The 12,202-nt window shown below is 49.7% G+C and overlaps 1 protein-coding gene across 1 annotated transcript; it reads right to left on the reverse strand.

The window, feature by feature from the left end:
- Window positions 1-41: 41 nt before the first annotated feature.
- Window positions 42-8,281, reverse strand: LOC135311319 (E3 ubiquitin-protein ligase RBBP6-like). Its single transcript, XM_064440443.1, has 11 exons — window positions 8,116-8,281; window positions 6,988-7,087; window positions 6,201-6,237; window positions 5,656-5,700; window positions 3,731-3,819; window positions 3,516-3,612; window positions 2,886-3,025; window positions 1,785-1,957; window positions 932-1,035; window positions 308-484; window positions 42-53 (listed from the first exon to the last, which is right to left on the reverse strand). The coding sequence occupies exons 1-11, from the start codon at window positions 8,279-8,281 to the stop codon at window positions 42-44; spliced, it is 1,140 nt and encodes a 379-aa protein (XP_064296513.1).
- Between the last annotated feature and the right edge of the window lie 3,921 nt (window positions 8,282-12,202).

A 12,202-nucleotide genomic window follows, 5' to 3' on the forward strand; every position in this document is an offset into this window, starting at 1 on the left:
CCAGCCTGATCCGCCACCTGCTGAGCGAATTGTAGTGGCTCTCACTGGATGACCTGTTGCAGTGGGGAGGGAAAAGAAAAAAATCCCATTCAGTTTATCTGAAGATAAGACTTTTAAAGGAATTCTAAAGTTAGCGTTACTTACCCGTTGTGGGTATTGATTGTCCTTGGGGGCCCAGACGACTCGGCAGTGCTGCTTGTCTTAGTAGCGGAACCTGACGGCCCTTGGCAAAAAACGGTTGGAAAGAGTTGGAAACGAAGCTCTGCTAAAAGACAAGGATCAGTGCCTATGCTGAAATCAAACTAACCTTCTCCTCCAACAACCCGCCGATTGGCTGAGAGGAAGGTTTAGAAAGGTTAGCGGCCGTCACCAGCGCGGCGGGAGGCCCGACAGTCAGGAGTGGTGGTGGAGGTGGTGGCGGTGGCGGCTGCTGCGGCTGCTGCTGCCGAGGGTAGCCAGTTCCATTTTCGAAGTTGTTCACAGCCTAGAGGCAGAAAAACACGGACAAAAAGGGGATAGGAAACTTCAGGAGGCACACAAACAAAAGGCTCCACAGAGGAACATCACTCGCCTATTCCTGTAAATGCTATCAATCCTAAAATAAATCAGCAGGCAGGGATAGGAACACATCGCATTAAGCGCCGGCATTAATGACTGGTAACTCAGGGTGTCTGTATTTAAAGCACTTCAGTGCCAACACCGAATTTGAAAGGGAGGCAATCACGTTAAAACTGTGACCTGAATTTGCCAGACTGTCTCTAAGGAGTTGTAAGCTTCTGTAACAAGGGATCATGCACTGGAGGAGTAAATAAATGTAGCCTTGTCCAATTTAGCCCTGCTTCAGGAGCCGTCGATTCATGTTTTCTTCCCTTTCAGCTTTTCAGGAATAGACTTCTCTTACAAGCAGTTCATGGAAGAGCCATCACGTTACCTGGCGTAGGATCTTGTTGGCAGCTAAAGCATCAGGAGAAACATCGCTCTGATGACACGTTGGGCAGGTATGATCCTCAGAATCCAGTAACGCTGTTCTAATACCTGTGTGCAATTAGAGGCATCAAAATAGATTTTAGCCAAACTAAGGACATTTTTGGGGTTCTCATCAGTTATAAAACCATGTATATGATTAATGGGTGAAGATGATCTTGAATTGGGAACATGAAGCTCAAGTTCAGTAGCCTAATAATTTTCTAGTATGCAGCCAATAACGGTACAGCCCTGATGTTTCACTCCTGTAACATCTGGAGGTGTGGAGTAGGCGGTGTCTTGATGTCTTGGCTCACCTTTTTTCCACTCTCTAGTACAGTGAGAAGTCACCAACCTCAGGGCTAGTGAACAAAAGAGACCTCAAAAACCCGTTAGCGGGTTTGAGTTCTGAAGGTTTCAGCCAACTCTCCCGTGGAGGAGAATGTGCATTAAATGCCCAAGTACCCGATTGCTGCAGACCACAGGAAGTCACCAGCGTTGGCTCTGTAATTTTGTAGGAGGGAAAGGGCTGTGGACAAACGAAATGCATTCGCTATCTAATAGCGTCATCACCTGCGCAGTTACGCCCTCTTCTCATACTCGTCCTTCCACGTGCGAAGGGGATTTAACGAGATACATAAAAAGGAGGAAAAAGCTTTCGGCCTTTCTTTTGCCCTTTATAGGAGAAGAGTCCTTTCCTATTCAGGCTGGGCTTAAGTACTACATAGAACCGGTGAGACAGTAATTTCCTGATCTCCTGTTTCTGCTTTCAGAGGATCAGAGGTGATGTTTTGAATTAACAGCCATGGGGTCACACTTACATTCGTCACAATAACTGTTTCCACAGCAGGGAATAACAGCTGCGTCGGTCATTATATCTTTACAAAGGGGACACAGGAGCTCATCTGGAATAGGCTCATCGGAGGGGGAGGAGGAGGCCGGCTCTTCTGGTAGAAAGGGAGGCTTTTCCTTCTTTCCTCTGGCATAAGCTTCCCTGGAGCGGGGTGGGGAAGGAGAGAGCAAAAAGTTAAAGGTGGGTCAAGGAGAACTTTTCCAAGCTTTGGCTTTTCTCAGGGGAAGAGAACAGGTGGAATTCTTCTCACTCCACATTAGCCTTCTAAAACGTAGGCCGCTAGTTGAAAGTCCTTTTCTACAGCCACAGGATGAGAAGAAGGAGGGGGAACAATTTTCCTGCTGCAGACCTCTCCCATTCATTGGGTCAATGGAGAAATCAGCTCAGACTAGGCAAATAATTTTTTGACAGCTAGAAATCGTGTGAAATGAATCCCACCTCTCCTCTGTTGCCAGAGGGTAAAAGTAAATGGCAGGCTGAGGATCAAGTCAGTCTCCGAGTAATGAAGTTTTGGAAATGGAAGAAGTCTATGTTAGAGCTTCTACAAAAGGAGGTCCATGGCAGAACACCAGAAGTGCCACCGAGTGCATTTTAGAGCAGCCGCTCTTGTCAGCACACAGTAGTATTTTCTTAGTTTATAGCAACAGGAGCAGCCTCTCCTGCAGCCTCTTTCACACAGGGGAGGTGATAAAAGTCAGAGGGGGAGGAAACCTCACTCCCACAGCAACTTGTTAACTTTTGCAAGGAGCCTTTGCAGCATCGGACAGAAGCAAAATGTGCTTTCAAAGAGAACGACTCCACTGCAAACACCTCGGAAACCTTTTGCAGAAATACTGATTCTTAGCACGCCACAAGTTTAAGCAGCTTCCAGGGGCATGAACAGGAGGAGCGTCCTATTTTAGGGCCTTGGGATTAGAAAGTATCACGGGTGTTAAGGTTAAGATGCAATGCCAGTGCTTCCTCCCCCGTAACTAGAGGTGCTGGCCCACTCGGCTGCATTGCCGCCCAGGCATCGACGCACGGTTCCTCTCCTTCGCTCCTGGGTCAGTCCCGTTAGTCCCATACTTACGCATTAATAATTGGTATGGCATATTTTCCCGTGCTGGTCAGCATAGCACCCTTTGTGTTGGGATCTTTCACCTCCACCATGAAACTCCTTGGAATGCCCGTGCTCCTCCTAATTCTGGGAACAGGCTCAAAAGTCTTGTCCTGGCAGGAAAAGAAATGCAGGCGTATCTCAAGACCCACACTTAAAACGACATCTCCGTGACTGTTGTTAAATGGCAGGGACGCTCAGCCAGAGGCTTGTGTCATTACACCAGGCAGATATCCAATAGATGGGGCCAGCAGAAACATCCTGGTTTTGTACAAAATACTAAAAACTGTGAAGTGTCTTTAGAAAGGGTTCAAACACAAAATAAATTTCCAGTCATAGTGAAATACAGAAAAATATGCATGAAAGTTGACAGAGAAAGTTCTCTGGCTATGTTTGTTGTGATGGCCTGGAAAAAAGAAAATTTTGCCTTGATAATTGCAGGTGTCCCTTGAATTTTGAAGGGCTTTGCAACTTTGCCATGTAACCTCTCTATTTCACCCCAAGAGAAACACGTCTTAATATGCGTGTTCATGTATCTGTTACCTCACTGCCAAGGTAAAAAACAAAACCAAAGTAACACCAGAAGTCCCCCCCCAACCTTACCCCGTTTGTTGGGCAGTTCTTTATATAGTGGCCAGGTTTTCCACAACGAAAGCAAGTATATGATGGCGGAGGTAGACCCAGGCTGTTCTTCATGTAACTAGAAGGTTTTTGGGAGAAAAAGAAAAAGGGGTGCATGTGTCTCTCTTGTTAAAGCAACCATCTCTAGCATTCCTCCGTAATCGTTGGGGAACAGATCTGGCGTTATCAACACTTACTTGATTGGATCATATGCACGGCAAGACTGTATCATCATCGCTTTTATTTTGTCTTCTTCGGAAGCGCTGGCTTCAGCCAGACTGGCAGTCTGTGTAACAGGCCGTTAGTCGACACACACGTTAGAAACACTTTAGAGCCCCTGCTAACTTCTTCGTGTTAAGTGAGCTAACTACGGTAAGCAAAACCTGCAGGTTTCTCCAGCTGGCCGTGTCCTTTTACCATGCAAATTGTAATACAAGCCTTACGCAGAACTAGATCTTCATATGAAGGAAACCAGCTGATTTCTTGGTTTTTGAAGTACTATTTGTTCAAACGTTTTAATTACACACTAGTGCAGATACCAGCAGGGTCTAAGGGAGGGACTGTACATTCTTTGGACCGTCCAGCACCAAGCCTTCAGATCAGCCACTCCTGTCTTTGCTTTTAGGTGCATTCCTTCGCAAGAGCAACCAACTACTTTCAGCATTTTATTAAATGGTTGTTTCCTATACACAGTTTTTCCTCAACTGTAACATAATGCAGATCGACACCTATGAAATCATTTCCATTAACCGTGACAGAAAACTTCACAGACACTTGACTGATTTGCTTGAACCCAAGAGATGTACAAGACACATCCAAAACCCACAAAACATTTCTAGGGATAGGCGAAAGTTCAAATATGGCATTTCGTACATAGCAGTAATAAACCAGAGGACTTTTTACAACACATTGACTCCCTGCTGAGCCAGTCTGCGCTAAAGAGGGTAGAGTAAGTCACAGTTTTGAGCTGCTCTGAGGTGTTGTTCCTGTATTGTTCTGAAATACTTCAATGTTCTCAAAAGCTTCAATGTGTGCACCTCTTGGACGGCTTCTCACATTTTAGAGTAAAACTTCACCTAAGTTTACAGAACCAAGGACACGTTTAGGGACAGCACTAATGCAGACCAGTTTCTTCTGGTGGCTACCTTCCAAATGAATTATTTTTTCCAATATTTTTGCCACGTGTCCACAATTTCATGTCTGTGGTGAGAGAGGGAAGAAGTGGCTAGTGGGGAGAGGTTTCTCTGTCTTGGGAATGAACTCCAGCCTTTCTTTTCAGAAGAAAGAACCAGCTCCTCTGCCTTAGGCCCTGCCTTCTCTGATCTTTGTAACTTTAAAGCCCAGGCACTGAATTGGCTAGCACTACGCCTTCTCACAAGGCGCAATGACTAGTGCTTTCCCAGCCAAAGTTACACATTCCCGGGCAAAAACCGCCAGCAGCTCCACAGCAAAACGCGGCGTGGCAGGAGTTCCAGAAGGTCACCTCCGCCAGCATGCCACACACACGCGTGGGTGTGTTCCTAGACACGGTTAGGGACATAATCACAGCGTACACAGTCTGCGTTCAAGGAAATCAGATTGTGTTGCCCACTGTATCTATACGACAGCTGATGAAATTGTGCGGCGGTCAAAGAATGGATCTGCAGCTCTGAGGACTAGAAATTCAGAAATAGCCCTGCAATTGTCCGTGTTCCAGGCACGCCTCTAATTTGGCTGCTCCACACCCCCTGGAATGTCCGTCCCTTACAGCCAGTGACATGCTTCTGTAAAAATAGCGCTCCTCCCCAAAGCAGAACTAACGGAATGTATGAAAAAGGGCAAACAGCCTCTGAAGTGCTTCTCCTTTGTGTCTTGAAGATGAGCACTAGTGCAACGTGACGTTGGTGCTGGTAAGGTTCTCCCCTTCTATCTCCCCAAAGTGGCAACTGCTCTTTACAGGAGAGGATCAAAGCATACACACATTTTAAAGTTAACATAAATACTTGACATTATTAAGAATTAAAGTAAAGCATTGTTCGCATTACAACAGTTATACAGCTCTGGATCACAGTGCAAGATTTAAAAATATGAAGCAAACACTTTTTTTTTTTTTTTGAAGTATTTGGTAAGAATATAGATATACCTGAATAAGCTGGGACAGAGAAGCAGATGCAGAGGAGTCATCCATCTGTTCACAGAAAATTAAACACATATTCAACTTGTACAGTCCAAACATAGCAATAGTTAACCTCTACCGTAGTCTGAAAGTCTGCAAGAAACACAAAGCGCACAAGCAGCTACGCCAACAGACACGTTACTAGCTGTAGACAGACAGATGGAGAGCACGGCACCACGTCCAGTTGTGCAAACCTGGAACCTACATCGCCTATAACCAATCGTACCTTATCTGTACAACACAAAGCCATTCAGGAAATAGCCTCGCATATTCAGGATGAAATACAATGCGTGACTGGGCACAAATACCAATAGTCCCATTAGAACTGTGCAAATGATGGCATTACGCAGTTCTTACTATGCTGAATCAAATCCATTGTCTTTGCAGCATAGGCTATGTTTTACTGGAAGAAATTATATGAAGCTAGTGTTTGGAAAATTTCATACAAGGCTACGTTGTTCAGAATTCAGTGCAGTGTGCAGAAAAAGGTGTGACCCTGTGCTTTTACATACTGCTTTTGGTGTTCCGCTCACTGGCTCCGTTCGACTTCTGGAAGGAGAAAGAAAGGAAGGTGATCAGAGCTTAAAATAGAGCACTTGTGCCCCACATCAAGCAGTGAAACAGGTTATAAAACCTGCCCATCAGGACATTGTTCGGATAATCTAGTGAATGTGGCCATCTATTCATACACATAAACTGTTCTCATTCTCAAATTCTCACATTCAGTGCAACTAAAAAAAAAACCCAAATCCCAAAATGACCACAACAATCCTGTAGGCAGGATCACGTTTGAGTAGCTGTAATCTCAACCAATACACCCCAGATCTGGGGCCTCAGAGTACCTGCCATATCCTGCCTCCTCCCGCAAATGCAGGAAATAGCCAAACACTGACAATCGGGCTCCTCTGGGATGGGAACAAATTCTAAGCGTACACTACGGTGCGTATCTGTCTTTACTCTGAAAGCAATACAAGCAAGCCCATAGCATAAGGCATCTCTCCACCTGGAGGAAACAGCATCTACAGCTCGGCTCTCAGAACAATCAAGCCCAAGAACAAACCCAACAGAATCATCTTAGAAGTTACCGTTGTTGGAGCCTGAAGCCCATGTCCCAGCAGGCCTAAAAAGGTCAGTCTGCTTTGGGACAGGTCCATTGAAACCTACCCCAGGACAACAAAAACTAACAGCCGCTTTAACAAAGGAGATGCAGTTGGAACGCCACTGGTAAACTAATATCCATTAAACCAGTGACCTCACTGAACCCCCTAGCAAAGACTACACCGCTTTACGGATACTCACGTAACAGAGGTTCTGCTGGTAGCTTTAACTCCTCCAGCAGGGATCCTTCTGACAATTACCGAGGAGTTCCTCGGAATCAGGGCGTCATCATCTGTGTATTCTGAAAACAACATCAGTACAGAAAAAAGCAGTAGTCAGTTTGTAAGAACGTATATCAGTATGTCATTACACAGCACTTCAGAGAATCCCTTTACAGAGAGAAAAGCAACCTTTTATAGGTAACACCGACTTTTATCGTCTCAACACACTCAACAAATGCAGATCAAATTAAAAGGAGGCACAGGCTTTTTGAAGGGACTTCTGCCTTTGCAGAACATGACTCCATGGGCAGATATTCCACTGATATTTAATACCCTGTTTTCTTTTCGCTTAGGTTAGCATTGCTTCTGTTACTAGATCTCCATTATGAAAAGTTACCGTGGGGATGGGAAACCCTCACCGGGTTGAGAAATGAGCATTGAGGACAGGAAACCATCAGCAGGATGGGACGTCATTGAGACGGGCAGTTGCTGTGGCATGAGAAATGAAACCCTGGCAGGGCTGGCTGAGGCAGGTGCTGGTGGAATGATCGCCATGGGGACAGAACCCCAGAACACTCTTTGCCCCAGACAAACCCCACACTGACCCGCCGCCATGGCAGGTACAGCAGCAGCTCCTGCTCCTCGTGGTGCTCCTGCCCTCCGGGTAACCCCCCAAGGGGCTCTGCCCACCAGTAGCTCACCCCACCACCCCTCTTTGCTTCCCCCAACAGAGAGGTTCCCTCTGCAGCTGCCGACGGCATCGGAGGTGTCCGACATGCGCTTCACCACCACGGCCATGCCGCCACCGGTCAGTGCCTGTGTGCTGCCCTCTGCCCCAGGGCTGCCGGTGTCCGGTGAGCCTGCCCGGCTCCACACCGTCACCTACCAGCGGGGCCAGCCCACCGTCTGGCAGGTGGTGCCAGGGCCCCTGGGGGCGCCGGGGCAGGTGGTGCAGGGCCCCTGCGGGTTGTCGCTTTCCACAGTGGTGCAGGTCCCCGCTGGGGTGCAACTCCCTACTGGGGTGCTGCTCCCCCCTGCAATGCAGCTCCCCGCCGGGGTGCAGCTCCGCACTGGTCCCCGAGGCCCCGCGCCCGCCGCCCCCACGCACCTTCTTTGGTCTGGGCGTTGGAGATCTGCAGGTCGCTCCTGGTCGCCTTCAGCTTCTCGCGGCCCATGATCTGGCGCTTGAGGTCGCGCAGGGTGATGTGGAGGCCGCTGAAGGTGACCGTATCATAGTTCAGCCTGGAGAAGAACTTGTAGTGGACACAGGACATGGTTGGGGCCAGGCGGTGCCTGCTCTGGGATGGCGCCTACTGCAGCACGCGGTGTCATGGTCCTCTTATATGCTCAGCACATTATGAAGAAAGACCTGCATCATGTGGGTGTGGCAGCCCCGCCCTCGCTGCCCTAATGCCGAGTGGCCCTTAGGGGAGGGGGTTCCAGCAGCCTGCTGTCCTGTCACCCCCCAGGTCTGTCGCTGCCCGGTGTCCTGTCACACCCCGAGGTCTGCGCTGTCCCTCCCGCCACCCCCTGGGCCTTCGCCACCCAGCGTCACCTCCCATCAGCCCCGGGGCCCGCGCTGGCTCTCCCAACAGCCCTGGGCCCATCACCGCCCCATGTCCTCTCACCCCCACGCCTCTCACCGCCCGCTCTCCCTCCTGCCACCCCCCCAGGCTGACACCACCCACTGCTCCCTCCTGTCGGCAGAGAGCCAGGGCAAGACAGCCTGGGGGAGAGGCAGCGGTTTGAGTGTATCTTGTTGCATTTATGGAAGGTTCCGCCAAAGAAGGCAATGACCATGTACGGTTATTGCCATAACCCAACGTAATTCCCCACAGTGGCACATCCGCACTTGCTTGAACTCTGGAGGGGAGGACAAGGAAGTAAGGAATGAACCCTTAGCCTTAGGAGGTGCCCCAGGACACTATTTCTTGCTTTCTCCACCACCACAGCTGCTGCTGCAACAGCCTCAGTCCATGAAATCAGGCCCTGAGTTACGAGGTCTAGTTCTCCTGAGGAACATGCTGCGCCTTGCTGACCTTTTGGGGCCAACCGGCTGTCCCTCCTGTTCAGGGAAATCTGATAGAAACTGATTGTTGTAGCCTGGCAGGGCTAACGCGGGAGCTTCCACGACTTCTTGCTCTAGATCTTTCAGTGCCTTCTGGGTTTCCAGAGCCAGGAAACCCTTCTGAGTTCAGGGCTGCCCTCTATATCCAAGGGATGGTTATTGTTGCTCTCGGTGTCTCTTTGCTTCTTCTGTTAATGGTGCGTGGGAAGTGTAGGTTTTAATACGGTAGCCTTGCTTATAAGCCTGTGGTGGAATAGGGATTATACATATTCAGCCCATAATCTGGCCATCGCCACAGGGCAAACTACAGCAGCAGAGGCAAACAAGCCCCACTGTTGGCTATGCACTCAAAGCCCACCCGCTACCTGAAACCAGCTGTCCCGGGTGTCTGTCGTGTTGAATTCTCAGTGGTACAAGGACAGGCATCTACGTGATGAGTTTTCACTGAAGAAAGGAAGGATACCGCCCTTGCACCAAGAAGGGTTTGTCGCTAGTCTGAAGGGAGAGCCCTGCCTGTGCTTGGAGAGCAAAGCTGTTGACAAGCTTACTCACTCTGTAGGGGCCGGGAACTGGAAATGCCAATAGAGCCTTCAAATTAATAGGATGGGTGGACGTGGACCATTCAGCCCTTAGGACCATACAGACAAAAAGGGGAGCCTTATGCCTGGAATGTTCCATAGATCTTTTCCTAGGCCTAAAGGCAGTGGGTATTCCTCCACAGATTCTTCCAAAGCCTTGCTATATACCACATCTGCTGAATGTGGAAGGGAGATTTTCCAGAAGACCTTACATAGGACCTACTCCAATAAGCCATCACGCTGTAGATTTCTTCCTGGATGGAGTCTATTGGGATCAGCAGACTCTGAGGCAATTCACAGATAGATTAACTTGATAGGCTGCAGGAAGGCATAATCAGACTAAAGCTAATGTTAAAAGTTTGGTTGCCACTATGGGCCTAGAACCTGTGTATCTGTTGCTTTAATAAACTGCACTATTCATTAATCTAGCCGTGATCGTTCTCATTGAATGTGACCGGCCCTAGAACACGACATTGGGCATCTGCCAAATCAGTTACTAACAACAAATACTCTGATGAGCGGTTACTTCTACAACCCTTGGAAAATAAACCATTGACCAAGTTGGAGACTAAGCCTGGATTTAGCCAAACCTATATTCCTCTCGGAGAAGGAGTTTAGAAAGCAAGGGGGTCCTGTCGGAACCACGTGACCCAACGGTAGGATCTCCCCCTAGCCACTCCTCAGACTCTTACCTTTAACCCAATGCAGGGGCACCCCAAATGGGCCTTTACACAGGGTTCTTACACCCTTCAGCTGGTCAGGTGCAAGGTGACGTGACCAGTCACTAGCACCCACGCTACCGATTACTAATCATAGTCAAACTTTGCAGAGCAACCCCGATGTCCCTGCAGTCAGTCTTCCTCGACTTACTGATCTGTGCTGCCAGACAATGCTGGGAGGGTTTCAAAGATGTGTCAGAGGGGCTAGGACGCTGGCATTATCTTGGGTGACCTGGGGTATCCTTATCCTTCATGGACAGCTCTAAGCTGCCCAGATGCAAAGCCCTTCTTCCCAGGGCCAGGCTGTTTAGTTGGTTGGTTTTGGTTTGTTTGTTGTTTGTTTTGTTTTTTTTTTTAATACTGGGCTCCCTTGATTTACTTCAGCGTCAAGAATAGCAAAGCGTCCAGGGAAACTCCACTCCCTCATCACAGTACAGCGTATCATGTGAACTCATCATATTGACATCTACAAAGCTAATAGACTTTCCTACAATAAAGACTGGTTGATTCACTAGTTAGGGAAGGGAATTTTCATAACGTGCCCTATGGGTCCCACCAGCCAGGGCCCCATCAAGCCAGTGACAGGCTGACGGAGAGCCTGCAGGGATGCCATCGGGGGAGGACTGGTCTCCTTTAGTGGTGAGATTTGCTGCTGCAAATCAGAAATCCCCTGCAGCACTCAGGGCATGTCAGCGTCCCTGACACAACCGTCCGTGGCATTTCATTTCATTTGATCCCTGCCATTCCTGAGACTGACACGGCCACCTGGCAGCCCCCAGCCCCAGGACTACAGCCCCTGGCATGCTCTGCGGTGCTCCTGCCCTGCTGTCTGAACCTGCGGGGTCACCGTCCCCCAGCCCCGCTCTGCCCCACTGCCAGGCCCCATGGTCGCCTCTGTGGGGCTGCCCAGATCCTGGAGCCCCCGTGGAGCAGGGGGGAGGAGGAGGAGGAGGAGGAGGAGGAGAGAGGGACAGAGCAGCGGAGAGGGGTGGGACGGGGCAGTGGGGGGGCCAGAGAGGGATCGCAGATGGACAGAGGGACGAGGAGAACGAGGGAGGAGCTGGGCAGGGAGTGGAGAAAGGAAACCCCTGGTAAGGAGCAGGCACAGGGACAGGGAGAAGGGGCTGGAGGGGAAGGGGCAGGGGGCAGCCAGGACCATGGTGGTGAGCAGCGGGACGAGGGACAGAGAGAGCAGAGGAGGGCAGGAGGAAGGGCAGGAGGAAGGGCAGGAGGAAGGGACCAACACAGGCAGGGCGAAGGAGCGGGACAGAGGGTAAAAGGTGAGAGGAAAAAGGAAGGAGAGAGGGAAAGGGAGAGGCAGGGACCGAGAGCAGGACACAGAGAAAAGAAGCAAAACTCTGCAGTCAGTCCTATAATCTAGCAGCTAACTGCCTCTTCTCTGAAAAGATGCAAAAACTGCTTTCAGTGATGGTGCAAGCAGCTGCACAAAGCACTTGCCTTGTCCTGCCCTATCACCTACTCCACAATCCTGCCTCCCTTCTGCTGTTAAATCCTGTTCCTGCAAGAGAAGTGACAACCAGTTGGTGTCCCCTCTGTGGCATCTTACCTGCATCTTCCCGAGCTGGACAGCTGGTGGGAACTGCCACCCTCAGCCCCGGCTGAGCTTGAAGTCTTCTCCTGGCACAGGCACAGCTCTGGGTGTGCATGGTGCGTACCATGCTTCCTGAAGGAGAAGAGCAAGACTCAGACTTATTCCTGGGCAACGTCCAGCTGGGAAGACCCGATATGAAGGCAGGTTTGCCGCAGGTCCTGCGGCTGCTCCAGGGGTCCTCCCTGTCCCCAGCTCAGCCACAGCTCCCACATCTGGCT

The sequence above is a fragment of the Phalacrocorax carbo genome, unplaced genomic scaffold (genome assembly GCF_963921805.1).
Source record: "Phalacrocorax carbo unplaced genomic scaffold, bPhaCar2.1 SCAFFOLD_36, whole genome shotgun sequence".
Taxonomy (NCBI): domain Eukaryota; kingdom Metazoa; phylum Chordata; class Aves; order Suliformes; family Phalacrocoracidae; genus Phalacrocorax; species Phalacrocorax carbo.

Coding starts and splice junctions, on each gene's coding strand:
- LOC135311319 (XM_064440443.1), bottom strand. CDS start 8,281: ATGTCCTGTGTCCACTACAAGTTCTTCTCCAGGCTGAACTATGATACG. Junction 3,613..3,730: donor CGTGCATATGATCCAATCAA/GTAAGTGTTGAT, acceptor AAAACCTTCTAG/TTACATGAAGAACAGCCTGG. Junction 1,036..1,784: donor AAACAGTTATTGTGACGAAT/GTAAGTGTGACC, acceptor AATTGCACACAG/GTATTAGAACAGCGTTACTG.